Below are 17,027 nucleotides of genomic sequence, written 5' to 3'. Positions count from 1 at the left end.
ATGGGCACGGAGAACTGCTCTTCTGTGGCAGAGTTCCTTCTTCTTGGACTAACTGACGCCCCTGAGCTGAGAGCCCTTCTTTTCGTGCTGTTCCTTCTGATCTATGGAGTCACAGTTTTGGGCAACCTGGGCATGATTGCATTGATTCAGGTCAGCTCTGAACTTCACACTCCCATGTACTTTTTCCTCAGCCATTTGTCCTTTGTGGATTTTTGCTACTCCACAATCATTGTGCCAAAGATGTTGTCCAATATCTTCAATAAGGATAAAGCCATCTCCTTTCTGGAATGTATGGTGCAATTTTATTTATTTTGTACCTATGCTGTGACTGAGGTCTTCCTGCTGGCTGTGATGGCCTATGACCGCTTTGTGGCCATCTGTAACCCACTGCTGTACATAGTCACCATGTCCCGGCACCTCTGTGTGTGGCTGGTGTTTGGTTGTTACCTGTGTGGGATGGTGTGTTCCTTGATTCACTTGTGCTTAGGCCTCCAGATCCCATCCTATCGATCAAATGTGATTAACCACTTCTTTTGTGATCTACTTCCTCTCTTGTCTCTTGCTTGCTCTGATGTGTCTCTGAATGAACTGGTCATATACATTGTGGCCACTAGCAATGAGATTATTACCATCACGATCATCTTCATGTCCTACTTGTTTATTCTCATCACCATCCTGAGGATGCGCTCTGCCCAGGGAAGGCGCAAAGCCTTCTCCACCTGTGCCTCCCACTTCACAGCCATTGCTGTCTTCCATGGCACAATCCTTTTCATGTATTGCCGGCCCAGTTCTGCAAACAGTATGAACACTGACAAAGTGACCACTGTGTTCTACACGATAGTGATTCCCATGCTGAACCCCCTGATTTACAGCCTGAGGAACAAGGATGTGAAAGAAGCCCTCAAGAAAGTGTTGAGATCAAAATTACCTTTTGAAAAACTATTTTCTTAACAAGACTCAAAGACCCTCAATGAGAGGTTTGTTTTGAGTGGATGGGAATGTAAAGTTCATTGTGGAAAGATTTTATGAGCTCGGGGACTATTCATGCTTTGTTATTTTCCACTTGCCTATCTTATTAAGTCATATGTTATCCCTCTCACTGACACTTCAAATGCATCTGTTTCCTTTGCTGCTCTTCTCCAACCTTTAGTTGCTTTGAATTGGTTTTGGGAGTGGAACTGTTAGACTTGATTCTCAGTGTGGATACATCAGCAGATTTCTAACAAAGTGCACATAAAATGCCATGTCTTTTTATTGTTCTCTCAGTACGCAGTCACTCATATTAAACTGATTTCCTACTCTTTACATGGAGTAACTGTACATTTGTTTATGTTCTATGTTTTTCATGAAAATTTGAAGTGAATTTCCTGCATGTTTAAATCTGTTTATTGTTTCTTAGTCATTTTGGGTTTCTTTTTCAGTACATTTTCTATTGAGGTTATGATTTTAGGACTTTTAAAACCTCTTCTGCAAATTAGAGATAATAATACTCTAGTTTTCTAATAAAATTTCCATGAAAACTGGATGACGGATCTTTAGCTCTTAGCATTATACATTGTATATTATAGTTGATTATTAAATTATCTGCTGTGTTGCTATTGTTCTTTTCACTTTTACCTTTTGTTTTTTATTCTCCTTAATTCTTGATTAGAAAAGTAGAAAATGTATGTGATATCATAACTTCTGCAGTTTCTAAGTTTTTTAACTCTTTTGCTCTACCTGCTGTTTTTTTAAGCATTCACTGTGTTTTCTAAATCTACTCTATTTTAAACTTTTTGTTATTTCCCCATGTTTTCTGTAGAAAAGTACTATAAATTGGTGTCTTAAATCATTGTCTTACATAGTAGACTTCTGAGATTTGACATCAGTATCACTTGACCAAAATTAAGGTGTCAGCAGGACCACACTTCCTCAGATGTTTCTAGAGGTCAATCAATCCTTCCTCATTTCTTCCCATTTCTAGTGACTGCAGGCATTCTTTGATTGTGGTCATATGACTTTAGTCTTCAAGACTAGCACCTCAAACATCTCTCCATCTTTCCTACATCTTCTTGTGTGCCGGGCACGTTTATGTGTGAAATAGCCTCCTCTCTTTTACAATAAAGCCCTCCTGATAATCCAGAATAATTTCCTCATCTCAAGACTTTAATCTAATCACACCTTCTTGTGACCTGTTTCTAAAAAGTTGGCACTTACAGATTCCAAGGATTAGAGCCTGATATATATTAAGATCCATTTTAAAGCTTAGTACATCCACCTTTTTGAAAATCACATCATAATTCACGTTTCCTATGTTCCTACCATGTGATTTCTTCTCACTTTCTTAAGATTTCATTTCATATTTGTTATTGTCTATATGTTTATTGGAGTCACTTATTTAAATGCATGTATTTAGGTGCTTGTTGCTTTAGTAATGTAGGAAGAACTCGTGACTTGAGATTAAAAAACTGGGTCCAGGTTCAGATCCTAATAAGTGAATTTGAGGAAGTTGCTTAATCTTGTTTAACCTCAGGTCTCTGAAATATAAACTGGGGATAAGCTGTCCACCTCAGAGTTATCATTGAACTTAAGGATAATAATAAAACTGCAAGGACCTGGCCCATGAAATGTACTCTTTTTAATGTTTCTTGAAAATAAATCTTTGATGGCAGGGATCATAGAAATACCCCAGGATCCCTGGCCAAGAAAGCCAGTCATTATTTCTTGAGATGAATGAATAAATAGTGACAAAAGGAATGTAGTAATACTGTGCTTATGATGAAAACATGTGTCTGCATTGGTTTTATTTATTTATTTTTGATTAAGGTATTATTGATATACATTCTTATGAAGGTTTCACATGAAAAAACAATGTGGTTACTACATTTACCCATTGTATCAAGTCCCCGCCCACACCCCAGTGCAGTCACTGTCCATCAGTGTACTAAGATGCCACAGGTTCACTCTTTGCCTTCTCTGTGCGACACTGATATCCCCGTGACCCCCCACACCATGTGTACTAAACATAATACCCCTCAATCCCCTTCTCTCTCCCTCCACACCTGCCCTCCCACACCCCTCTCCTTTGGTAACCCCTAGTCTCATCTTGGAGTCTCTGAGTCTGCTGCTGTTTTCTTCCTTCAGGTTTGCTTCAGTGCTATACTTGATAACAATACTGTGAATCATCTCCATTTTGGCCATTCTTTAGATGAGTGATGGTCCTGCATTGAGGTTTTAATTTTTCTTTGCCTGAACACTTATAAGGTGTATAACCTTCTATGTAATGTGTCAGTGAAAGTCTGCATGCGGACGGGAGGCCAGGCCAAGTGCCGTGCGTACAAGTCCTCGGTCCCCCGGGGCCCACCCTCTCCAGCTGCAGCCGGCACTGCCGCTCAGGTCCCGTCAGCCTGGAGACAATGCAGGTCTTTTGGATGATGATTAAGCCACTATTTGGTGTAACTGCTGGTTTTCAATTATCACCAACAGTTCAGATATTTACACAGAAGCGGAATTATACGTGTACACAGGCAGACTGACGTAACCGTGAAGGACCCTAAAGACCATCTAGGGTGAGGCCCACATTCCCAGGGTGGGGACGGAGGTCCAGCAGGAGGACTGATCTGTGAACCAGCACAGGGTTGAGAGCCGCACTGCGTGCCAGGCTTACAGCCTGTTTCTGCTGACGACAGACCTTCCACAGATGTTAGAAAGTGCTGACTCTGGCTTTACACACAACCTCACATTTATCACTTAATTGAGCCCTAGTACTGATGTATTCTAATGTACTGTAAAAGTCACTAATTGAGTCCCAAGGTAATGTGTTTTCTTGGAATCTTGTTCATGTCCCACCGAGGTGACTGATTGTTTTGGGAAGCTTAAGAAACACGGACCCCAGGGATACACACACATAAAACAGAAAGCCTCTGACATTTTCCATCACAGCGTCTTCAGAGACAAGGGAAGCAATGTCTATCCCACAGGTTAGTTGGACTGCACTCTGGTTTTGGGGAAATGGACATAAATGATATTTTCTGGGGTTGGAAGCTTTTCTGTTCTTGATCATGAGGGTAATTTATTATAGGCATGAGTAAGAGAAGAGGAACTGTAAAGGAGGGCAGTAGTATTGCACATATTTTGAGTGTTAATGAAAGCACTTTCTCTCTGTGTATTGAGAAACCATCTCAGTGGGAAATGGGAAATGGAAGCAATTTAATCCTCTGAGCCGAGGACCTTGTGACAGCTGTTAATGTCAGAGGGAAAAGAGTGGGAAGAAATCGGGCGGAATGCTGATTGCCCTCCCCTCCCTCTCCCTCCCGCCCTCCCCCAGCCCCACCTACGGCACTCGGTGAAGGAGGCTTTACATGAAGATGATGGGAATCCAAACCCTGCGCAGGTCTTTACACAACCTTCAGGCATACAGACCCCCGGTGGCCGTGGTGTCTGGGGCCCGCACCCCAGCTGTGCCAGGCCCTCACCTGGGGCTCCCCAGAGCGGCAGCAGGGCAGCAAAGGCCCCCTGCCTGCCCCTCAAGCCCAGCTCCTTGCCTGCTCAGTGATGGTCTTACCTCCTGGGACTGTAGGCGAAGGGGCAAATGCTCTGGGCTGGAATGGCGGGGACAGGCAGGGACACCCGTCCTGCTTTGTTCTATCCAAGCTCTTAGGGCACATCCGCACATGGAGGGTCCCTGACAGTCATCTGATGCAGAGAGAGGTAGTGAGGAGCCCTCAGGGCTGTTCATGGAGGGACACTCACAGGTGGCCCACCTCTCAGCAGAAAGGACAGGGACTACTTGGGCTTGTGCTAAACACTGTGAAGTGTGTCTCCACAGCAGGTTTCCCCACCTCGGGACTGCTGACATCCTGGACCAGATCATCCTCTGGTGTTTGCACGTGTGGCTGGGGTGTGTGTGGGGAGGGGGCTGTCATGTGCCTGGTGGAGTGTTTATCAGCGCCCCTGGGCTCTGCCCACCTGATGCCAGTGGTTCCTCTCCCTGTGCACCACCAAAAATGTCTGCATTGTCAGATGTCCCATGGGAATCGAAATCTCTCCTGGTCTAGAACTTCTGTTCTATGAGTCATTAGCAGCCTGACTTTTCATCTTTAAACTTGAAAACAGGAAAAGGTTTTCAAAATTATGCACTACTTTGAAGTCAGGAACATACAACTCACTCTTCTCCACCTTTGAAGAATGAAAACCACGTTTTCAGAAGAACCATTTGTTTTCAAATTGGGATTCTTAATGCACATATGCTTCACCTCTTTGATATCTATTGAATTTAGGGAAAATGCCTGGCTGGTTTGGGTTTAGCCTGTATTCTCCTTTCTCCAGGAACAATCAACTGGTGCCTGTACATGGGTAGATATACCAAGGGTCAGGAGGGGAGGAAACTAGGGTGTTCTCGTTGTTGGCATTTCCTATAAGTGAAAGGCCCTGACTGTATCTGTCTCACATTAAAAAAATGACACCTCCTTCCCCACTCCCCCATAACACTTGTGTTTTGTGAGAATTAAGGTAAATTCCTACACTGATTTTTTTTTTAACTAATGAGAATAAAGTATTTCTATTTCATGGAAATTAAATGTAAATGTTGTGCACATACATATAGTGGGTTCTTGAAGAAGTCTGGAGTTGGGGGTAGCACCCCTGTGCAGGTGAAAACCGGCTTATAATCTTTGACTCCTCCCAAATTTATCTACTGTTGGCCTCCTGTTGTCCAAAAACCTTACCAGTAAGAAAAACAGTCTATCAACACATACATTGTATATTATATTCATTACTGTCTTATTAAAAATATTAAGCTAGAAAAAAGGAAATGTGAAGCTAGTCATAAGGAGAGAAAATACATTCGCAGTCATGCACCATGTTGATTAAAAAAAATCCTCCCATAGGTGAACCCACACAGTTCAAACCTGGGGTTGTTACCGTGCCAACTGTAATATATACGTGTGCTCTCTGGCTTACTATTTTTTAACTTACCATTTTATCATAGCCATTTTTCAGATCATTAAATGTTCTTCAAAAATATTTTAATACTGCATAGTTTTCCATAATATATATGTACCACAGTTTAGACCATTTCCGTCTTGTTTCACATCATCTTTTGTAAGTTTTAGTATCATAAATAATGCTTGAGTGGGCTGCAGGCAAATTTAGTAACAATTTCACATGCACACCTTTAATTGACTCTTCAAATATTTCGAGGCAGTAAATTCACTTGAAAATAGGTTATTATAAGGCTTCAGATCATAGTTACAGGAAGTGTGAATTTGTGAACCAATTCTCTAAACAATGGCCAATATTGAATCATGATTAACAAAATCACTATGGTAATATTATAGAAAAATCTAATAGAGTATTAAAGCTATTTTATCCTTCTGAAACATGTTGATAAAAACGAACACTTTTGAGTTAACACTCAGCGTTATTTTTTATGATGAATTTTTATTAATTTATTTATATTTAAGTATAGTTGACATACAATATTATACTGGTTTCAAGTATACAACACAGTGGTTCAACAGTTGCCAACATTATTATATCCTCACCCCAACTAGTGCACTTGCTATCTGTCAACATAGTAAGATGTTACAGAATCACTGGCTATATTCTCCTTGCTTCACTTGCATCCCCAGGAGCAACTTATACTATGATTGATACTTTTGTGCTCTTTTATGCCTCTTACACTCCGCACCTAGCCACCCCAACTCCTCCCCTATAGTAACCGCCAGTCATTTCTCAGTGTCTGTGAGTCTTATGCTCTTTTGTCCATTTTGTTTGTTTTGTTTTTAGATTCTACATGTAAGTGAAATCTTATGGTATTTGTGTATCTCTGCAAAGCTTATTCATAGAGCACAATACCCTGTAGGTCCATCTATGTTTTTTCAAGTGACTTTTTAATGGCTGAATAATATTCCCTTGTTTATATGTACCACATATACTATATACATTCATCTATTGATGGACATTTTGATTTCTTCTATATCTTGACTACTGTAAATAATGTGGAATAACATAGGGTTTCATATATCTAATTTTTATGTGCACAGTATTTTCATGAAGTACATATTTATAAGGAGGTGTAACAGTGTTTCAAGATAAGACATTTGTGCAGAAAAATATCAGCAACTCATTTAATAGGATGATTGTCTCCACTTTCTATTTAAAAGCAAAGGTACATAAGCATAGTTTTTAAATTTAAGGCATCAACTTCTAACTGACAATAAAGGTACAATACTCTCAATAGCAAAGAACTAGGGAACTAGAACAAATAGTCACTTCCTTTTACTAATCCCAAACTGGTGGCTTGAAAGGAATTTGGGTCTGCCCCAAAATGTTTGTGATTCACTAGAAAACTGTTGCATTAGGACATCTAATGTGCATTCAAGTTTTAGTCAATGCTTTAAAATAGGATTAATGAATTTCGGAAACTTACTCATTGTGTGCACTCATGTGAGTGAATAGAGGTGCATATATATTTTCCAATCAGAAATTTTCTTTGGGTAAATTCCCAAAGTGCAGTTACTGGGTTGTATGGTATGTCTATTTTTAGTTTTTGAGGAACCTCTTTGTTGCTTTCCACAGTGGCTGCACCAATTTGCATTTGCACCTACAGTGTAGGAGGGTTCGCTTTTCTCCACATCCTCAACAACACTTGTTATTTCTTGTCTTTTGCACAGTGGCCATTTTAATTGGTGTGAGGTGGTTTTGATTTGCATTTCCCTGATGATTAGTGATGTCAAGCATCCTTTCATGTGCCTGTTGGAGATCTCTGTTTCTTCTTTGGAAAAAGTCTGTTCAGATCGTATGTCCATTTTCTAATTGGGTTGTTTGTTATGTTGGTGTTGAGCTGCATGAGTTCTTTATATATTTTGGATGTTAGTCCTGTATTGGATAAATCGGTTATGAATATATTGTCCTGTAGTGTAGCTTGCCTTTTTCTTTGCTGATGGTGTCCTTTCATTACAGAAGCTTTTTAGTTTGACGCAGTCCCACTTGTCATTATTCATTTTGTTCCCATTACCTGAGGAGATGTGTCCAGGAAATAATTGCTTATACTTATATTCAAATATTTTTTACTATGTTTTCTTTTAAGAAATTAATGGTCTCACTTCTTCTATTTAGTTCTTTAATCCCTTTTGAGTTTAGTTTGTGTGTGGAGTTAGATGGTAATCCAGTTTCATTCTCTTGCATGTACCTGTCTAGTTTTCTCAACACCAGTTATTGAAGAGACTGTCTTTTCTGCACTGTCTATTCAATGGCTCCTTAGTCTTGTTTTAATTGACAATACATACATGGGTTTATATCTGGGCTCTTTATTCAGTTCCATTATCTATAGGTCTGTTCATGTGCCATTACCATACTGTGTAGATTACTGAACCATAGTAGTATAGCTGGAAGGCAGTGCATAGTACCCCAGCTTTGTTCTTCAGGATTACTCTGGGCATTTGTGTTCTTGTGTGGTTAGTTCAGCTGCAGTTCAGTGAAAAATGCTGTTGGTATTTTGATAGGGATTGCATTGAATCTTCCAATTGTTTGGGGCAGTATGGCGATTTTGACAATATTAATTCTTCCTGTCCATGAACATGGGATAGATTTGCATTTATTTGTGTCTTCTTTAGTTTCTCTCATGAGTGAATTATAGTTTTCAGAGTATAGTTCTTTCACTTCCCTGGTTAGGTTTATTTCTGGGTATGTTATTTTTTTGGATGTCAATGTAAATGGAATTGTTTTCCCGATTTCTCTTTTTTTGGGGGTGTTGTTAGAATATAGAATACAATCAATCAATTTCTGTGTATTAGTTTTGTATCCTGTCACTTAGCTGAATCCATTTATTAGTTATTGTTTTCTGTTGGAGTCCTTAAGGTTTTCTATAGATAGTATCGTATCATCTGAAAATAGTGACATTTTTACTTCTTTCTTACCAATCCGGATGCCTTTTGTCTTATCTGATTTCCATGACTAGCATTTCCAGTAGTATGTTAAATAAAAGTGGTGAGAGTGGACATCCATGTTTTGTTCCTGTTCTTAGAAGAAAAGCTTTTAGCTTTTCCTCTTGAGTATGAGGTTAGCTGTGGGTTTGTCATCTGTGGCCTTCATCATGTTGAGGTATGTTCCTTTAATACTCACTTAATTTGGAGTTTTAATCATGAATGGATGTTGAATTTGTTCTAATGCTTTTTCACATGTATTGACACAATTATATGGTTTTCATCCTTTCTTTGTTTATGTGGTGTATCATATTGATTGATTTATGAATATTGTACATTCCTTGCATCCCTGGAATAAATCCCACTTGGTTGTGATTGATGATCTTTTGATGTATTTTTGAATTAGGTTTGCTACTATTTTTTTAAGACTATTTGCATCCACATTCATCATGGATATAGGTTAATAATTTTCCTTTTCTCAAATTGCCCTTGTCTGGTTTTGATATAAGAGTGATTTTGGCCTACTACAATGAGTTTTTGAAGTGTTTCCCAAGCTTCTACATTTTGGAATATTATAAGAAGGATGGGTAATGGCTCATCTTTAAATGTTTCGTAGAATTCAGTTGTGAAGCCATCTGGCCATTTTTTGTTGTGAGTTTTGTTTTTGTTATAGTCTTAAATGGGCATACTGCTCATCCTTTCAGTGGAAACAGAGAAGGGTACTATGTATTTAAAAAATAATTATATGCTATCCCAATGTATCCAGTACAGATTCAAGAATATTCCGGGAAAAATGGATATGATTTTATAAAACTATATAGTTAATCAAATAATATTTGATATCAAGCTAATGATTCAATTCCAAGCTCTAAATTATATAGATCTAGTTTAAATTATATATACTTGCTTCTACATATTGAATGCTTTAGTGTGATCTAAGGGTGCAACTGAGAGCTCTATGCATCTGGATGTGCAATGTCTGTACTCTTCCTAAACTTCACAGAGTAATGCATTGTTTCTTCACTGAAATAACTATCCTGCTTCTTTTCAAAACTTTTAGGAGACAGTAAAAAATGAATTTTGGATCACATAATGGCAAATAACTATGAACAAAATGGGGTCATGGGCCAGGAAAACTGCACCAGTGTGACAGAGTTCATTCTCCTTGGATTAGCAGATGCCCCTGAGCTGAGAGTCTTCCTGTTCCTGGTGTTTCTTCTTATCTATGGACTCACAGTTTTGGGCAACCTGGGCATGATTGTACTGATTCAGGTCAGCTCTCGACTTCACACCCCCATGTACTTTTTCCTCAGCCACTTGTCCTTTGTGGATTTTTGTTACTCTACAGTCATCCTACCAAAGATGCTCATTAGTGTTTTAAATGAAGACAAAACCATTTCTGTGCTGGGATGCACTATGCAGTTCTACTTGTTTTGCACATGTTTGGTGACTGAAGTCTTCCTGCTGGCTGTGATGGCCTATGACCGTTTTGAGGCCATCTGTAACCCACTGCTGTACATGGTTACCATGTCTCACCATCTCTGTGTGGGGCTGGTGTTTGGTTGTTACCTCTGTGGGACTGTGTGTTCTCTGATTCACTTGTGCTTAGCTCTTCCGATCTCATCCTATCGATCAAATGTCATTAACCACTTCTTTTGTGATCTACCCCCTCTCTTGTCCCTTGCTTGCTCTGATGTCACTATGAATGAGCTGCTGCTATACATTTTGGCTACTGGGAATGAAATCATTACCATCATGATCATCCTCACCTCCTACTTGTTTATTCTCATCACCATCCTTAGGATGCGTTCTGCCCAGGGAAGGCACAAAGCCTTCTCCACCTGTGCCTCCCACTTCACAGCCATCACTGTCTTCCATGGAACAGTCCTTTCATCTATTCCAGGCCCATTTATGGCAACAATATGGATACTGACAAAGTGGCCTCTGTGTTCTACACTGCTGTGATTCCCATGCTGAACCCCCTGATCTATAGCCTGAGGAACAAGGACGTGAAAGGAGCCCTTAAAGAACTGGTGAACTCTAAATTATTTTCCTAGAGAATATTTTCTTAGCAGGACTCTGGGTCCCAAAGAGAATTCTGGCACAGGGGTGAACTGGTAGGCTGGACTGTTGGAATGGAGAGAATAGCTGGGGGGGTACACAATTATGGGTGATTCCTTTTGACTCATTTACCTTTGTGCCTTTTCAGTTTACAAGGATACAATTAGATTGAGCATATTTGAAAATTTCAGGCTTCTTTGCCTTTCTCCAATCTGCAATGTCTAAATGGATGTGAATATGGATTCCTAAAATGCACACATTTAGTTTGCTGCTGAAACCTTCATAGTTTAATGAAGACCTCTTGAGAATCATATTTTCAGTACCTATTATGGAAACTTTAAATCTTTTCAAAATTGAATTCCTATAATTTACTAATGAAGAACACATCTTTGTCGAATGATTTACACATACAGTGTAAGTTTTCTACATGTGTATATGTATTTCATCTTTTAGCTCTTTTGTTTTTTAAGCTTTTTGCTTGTATCTTGCTTCCTTTATTATTTCTTTGCTGCAGCTTCCAGTGATTTGGGAAGCTCAGATACTATCTCATTTGAAAAATGTATATAATAATCATAGTAATTACTTCACATAAAATTATAAAAATTAACTTACCTGTCACGTGCAAAGAGCTTAGAATAATCTCTGGAACATAAAGAATCCCTGATTCTTTCTCTATCACTTTCTCACTCTGTTTGCTGTTTCCTATAGTGTACTTATGTTACATATACTCTGTCCTGTCATAAGTATATGTCATATGTATGTATATCCATACCTGTTACTTGTAATCAGTGAATAACCAGTATTATGAGTAGTGTCATTTCTGACTTAAATTGCACGTCTCACTTTTTTTTTTATGTTTGTTTTCATACTAATTCGCCATTGTAGATAAAATACCGACATATAAGTGGCAATGTAATCTGCTTGTGGAAGGCAGACACATTTCATTTTCAGGGTGTATGGTACAGCTCTTTCTCTTTTGCCTCTTTGTAGTTACCAAATTCACTCACTTTGTCATGATGGCCTCCACAGCTTTGTGGCCATTTGTAACCCTCTGTTCTACACAGATACCAAGTCCCAGGAGCTCTCTGCCCTGCTAATAGCTGCATGTTATGCATGTGGAGTAGCACATCCTTGATACTCACATGCTCTGCTTTCCAATTGTCTTTTTGGTGCTCAATGCAATCCATCACTTGTCTTAGTTCTCCTCACTGATCTCTCTCTTGCTCTGATCTCTTTCTTAACCAGTTGCTGCTTTTCGGACCTGCCACCATTAATGAGGCAATTGTTGCTTTAAATGATCAGTTTTACTTATATTCTAAATCGAGAATTACTCAGACCTAGAATACTGTGTGGATGGTGAGGATTAATTTCTCTCTAATAGTAATATTATTTTCTTTAATATTTAAGAGAGACAGACACAGGTTTCTCATTTTTCAAAATTTTGTAATATAGTTATCTTTCTTCTGTCATGACTTTTGCTTGAATTACTTATATATCATTGTTTTGTAGTGTACTTCTTGTGTTCGGATAAAACTCCATGTTAGTTAAGAAAAGTATCAAGAGAAGGAATTCTACCTGTTTTTGTGAAAATAATAGAATGACAACTGGATGACAGCCTTAGTTTTGCTCATGAGATAGTCTGCAATGTGTATGGGATTTTAAGATTAAAATGATCAACTGAAATAAACTTTTACTGGGAATTTAGATATGTAATGATAACCAACAATATTTTATATACTCACAAATGAACCGTCTTCCTTTGCACATTGTTTTGCTTACTTTGATCTTACCTGGAACAATTGTGGAAAAGTAGCAGAGATGGTATATTGCTCTTGATTGGAGTCAATGATGAATCATCCATTTCCATTTGTAAGTGGGTTCCCCCCCATTGTCTTGGTAAAGAATTATTAGTGATATTTAAGATAGAAGCCTTCATTTTCATTTTGAAATAGACATACCTACTGTTTAAGTGTTCTGATTAATGTTTCACAATTAGTGAGAGACACAAATGAAGCCAATAAATTGAGACTTCAACCACACAGGCACTATGCTTTCTAAAATAGTGTTGTAGCATTCGACATTTTCCATTCTGTAATTTTAGACTTCAAGTTGTCTTTGATAACTTCTATAGCTACTCTGTAGAACATGAATGACTTTAGCGTTATTCAATTTTTTTATTCATGTGCCCTCTTAATGAATTCATTAAAAAATTCTACATATCTTTTTGAATTTTCAACTAACTTCAGAAGTTTAAATTGCAAAACAAAAACATATTATTTTTAGTGCATTAGATAGCTATCTTATGCTCATCATGTTTAATTTGAAATACATGGATCATTCAATTTTATATTATTTTTATATATTTTATTTTATTTTTTATATTATCTTTTGTTCCTGAAGTCACAATTCCACTAACTCTCCAGAATTGTATCCCTATTAATTATATGTCAAAGTATATGACTGTTATAAAAATGTATGTCACATGGCCTTTTATGTTCTGTTAGTAAAGCTCTAAAACATTTTCTGAACTCAATTGTTTTTACAACCCTTATTACCTTAAGTTAATTCGGTAACTCAAATATATAACAGATTTTTGTAACACTTTCAAAACAGAAGTATAATCTACTAGAAATACATCTCTAGATAATATTCATTGGGATGAATATTATTTTTCCTTTTTCAATTAGTAAAATTATTCACGAATTAATAATTTTATGCTAGAATATACAGATTTCTGCATAATGAATTTGCTCATATAAGACATGATGGGAAAAGAGTTGTGAAGTTTTTTTTTTGGTAGTAGTGAGGTAAGACAATATTTTTCAGCTTTTTTGAAGTAAAATTGACAATTAAATTTTTAATATATTCAAGGTGTACTATGATTTAATATATGTGAAATACAAACATTGTGAAATAATTAACAAAATCAAAGTAATAAATGTATCTATTACCTCATGCTGTTCGTTTGCTGTTTATGTGTGAGAACATTAAAGATCTATTCTCTTAGCAAATTTCTAGTGTGCAATACAGCATGATTAACTACAGTCACCATGCTGTACATTAGTTCTCTAGGTCTTATTTATCCTGCATACCTGGAAGTTTGTACCCTTTGACCAATACCTGCCCATTCTACCCACACACCAGGCCCTAGCAACCACCATTCTACTCTCTTCATGAATTTTATTTATTTAGATTCTACATATAAATGAGATCATACAGAATTTGTCTTTCTGCATCTGGTTTATTTTACTGAGCATAATTTCCTCCAGGTTCATCCATGTTGTTGGAAACGGCAGGACTTCCTTCTTTTTAAAGGCTGAATCATGTTATATTACATCACATTTTCTTTATCCATTCAGCCATCAATGGATTTGTGTCATCTTCACATCTTAGGTATTGTGAATAATGCTACAATGAACACAGGAGTGCAGACATCTCTTTGAAATACAGATTTCAATTCCAACGGACACCCAGCAGAGGAATTGCTGGTTTTTAGGCTAGTTCTATTGTTAATGTTTTGAGAAACTCCATTGTTTTTTTCTGTAATGACAATATCTACTTACATTCCAACCAACAGTGCCTTAGGATTCCTTTTTCTTCATGTTCTTTTCAACACTTGATATCTTTGGTTTGTTTGATAGGAGCCATTCTAACAGGTGGGATGTGATGTCTCATTGTTCTCTTATTTACACTTCCGTGAAGAATAGTGATCTTGGGAATTTTTTCATATGTCTGATGGTCATTTATCTTGTTTGGTGTGATATCTATTCTGGTCCTTACCTATTTTTTAATTGAGTTATGTTATTTTTATTTTAATTTTTCTCTTAAAAAGTTGTATATTAACCCTTTATCAAATAAATGGCCTGCTAATATTTTCTCCCACTTCTTAGACTGTCTCTTCACTTTGTTGGTTGTTTTGTTTGATGTGTGGAAGTCTTTGTTTGGACACATATGGAAAGGAAGACCTAAGGTTTTGGATGGATAGATATTGAGAATGTGTGAAAAATAAGCCCCACTGTAAATAGATGACAATAGACAAATTTGAAGTTTGTGGCACACTGAGGTAATCATACTATAGTGAAAACTGAAGCCCAGCTTCACTCCCTGTACTTAAGGTCAAGCAAAAGTGGGAATAATTTGCAGGCAAAATGCCAATTACCTCAATCTCTAATGGTCCTCCAACATTATACATTGAAAACGTAGATGTCACACAAATATGCAAGAGAAAATGATGGACTCTAAGAACATAAAGACATTAGCAGACTCAGATTCATATAATGGCTTAGATGTTAGAAATATGACAGGTTGCCTAATATAACTATAATCCTATGGGTATTAGTGGAAAAGGTGACAGCATGCATTAATAGATGGGGCGTTTAAAGTCATGGAAGCTAATCCTCAATATGTAAACTTGGCAGAAATAATGATAAAAATAGAGAGATAAAGCACGTGTTCTTGGGCACAGCAGTAGCCTCAACATAGTCAAGTAAAGAATTAGTGAACATAAAGAGATCAATGGAAAATACCCAAAATGACATGCAAGGAGAAAAAAAGAGTAATGACCACAGGAAAATATTTCAGCCATATGATTAAAAATAACTTTATTTGGAACCTCGGATGTTAAAAAGAATGAAGTCAGGCCAGAGGAAGTGTGTGTAGAGATAATGGCTTAGAATTTCCTGAAATTAAAAATCACACACCAAACTACAGATCCAAGAATCTCAGAGAAAAACACAGAATGAGCACACATACGTCCTCCAGATGGAAAAATAAAAGTAAAAGAGTAAGGATTGAAGGCAAGAGACACTACCTACAGAGGAGGGCTTTTCTGCCCCAGCACACTGAGCCCTGTGCACTAGGTGACAGTTGTTCCTCTGGGGCACTGCCGGCTGTGATATCCGATGCTGATCAGCATCCATGGCCTCTACAAACTAGATACAGCAACACCCTTTCCAGCTATGACGATCAAAACAGTCCGTGAATTAAAAGCGAAATGTCAAAGATATACATGTACATGGGTGGGGACAAAGCCACCTGCCCTTTAGAATAATTGATCTTAAATAAAGGTAAACACAGAGCAGATTTCTTGCTTGAAACTATGAAAGAAAAAAACTGGAATGAAAATCGAAAGTATTAATGGAGAAAAACAAGAAACTGTCACCATAGAATGATATATATCATGAAATAGCTTTCAAAAGTGCTGGACAAATGTAACTCTTTTTCAACTAATGAAAACGATTACATTTATTATAGCATTAATATTAAAAGGAAAAGAAGGGACACAAACTGCACAGTCCAAGCAGGTTTATTGCTAAACCTGAGAGGACCCCTCTGTTCTGGCGAGCAGAACAGAGAAGGCATCTCTAACAGGCTAAGGGGCTTTTTATGGCCAGGATTTTGTGGCAGGCTTTTGGGGATGGGTTGGGGAAAAGGTGGGCTTGTGGCTTGCTGACGTGTCCTCCAGGGAATGCTTGCAGCCTAAGTAAGATGAAACTAGGTCTCTCTGAGATGGTGGGTGGGCTTATTCAAAAAGGCAATACTCCTTTCTGAGCTCTATCTTTCCTGGCTCTAAAGGGGGTATGTCAAGATGGGTAACCGTTCTTTTCTTGGCTACTTCCTGCTGAGAGGGGGTGACAAGGGGTGTTTTCTGATATTTTGAAGGAGGAAGGCCATTTGTAGGTGTTCTTGAGTAGTTGCCTGGGTGATGGCCGCCTTTCGATCCTTTAAAAATCTTTGAAACAGGCTAATTAGGCAGGCAAGGAAAAGAAGGAGGTGGGTGATAAAGGTTAATGGGGCCAGGAGAGGTAGAAGACAATAAAAAGGGGAAATGGGTTATTAGTAGAGCCTTCAAGAAGTTTGGAATCTTGCTCATGAAGGCGTTTTGCCTCATCACTGACGAGGTCGGATTTGTTGGGGTAACAGCAGCGGTGGCCTTGAAGCAGAGCACATCGGCTGCCCTGTGAAGCTGTCAGGAGATCAAGGCCTCTGTGGTTTCGGAGGATGACTGAAGCCAGGGAGTCCACTAGATCTTGAAAGTGTCCCAGTTGGTCGGATACCTCT

The 17,027-nt window shown here is 38.2% G+C and overlaps 1 protein-coding gene and 1 pseudogene across 1 annotated transcript; both read left to right on the top strand.

Annotated features, from left to right (window-relative positions):
• LOC130684706 (olfactory receptor 5L1-like) lies at positions 1 to 951 on the top strand. Its single transcript, XM_057506596.1, has one exon. It carries the CDS (start codon positions 1 to 3, stop codon positions 949 to 951), a length of 951 nt encoding a protein of 316 aa, XP_057362579.1.
• Positions 952 to 10,028: 9,077 nt separating this feature from the next.
• LOC118931129 (olfactory receptor 5L1-like) lies at positions 10,029 to 10,963 on the top strand (annotated as a pseudogene).
• Positions 10,964 to 17,027: the final 6,064 nt, after the last annotated feature.

The sequence above is a fragment of the Manis pentadactyla genome, chromosome 9 (assembly GCF_030020395.1).
Source record: "Manis pentadactyla isolate mManPen7 chromosome 9, mManPen7.hap1, whole genome shotgun sequence".
NCBI classification, from domain to species: domain Eukaryota; kingdom Metazoa; phylum Chordata; class Mammalia; order Pholidota; family Manidae; genus Manis; species Manis pentadactyla.
This window is presented reverse-complemented; position numbering and strand designations above follow the sequence as displayed.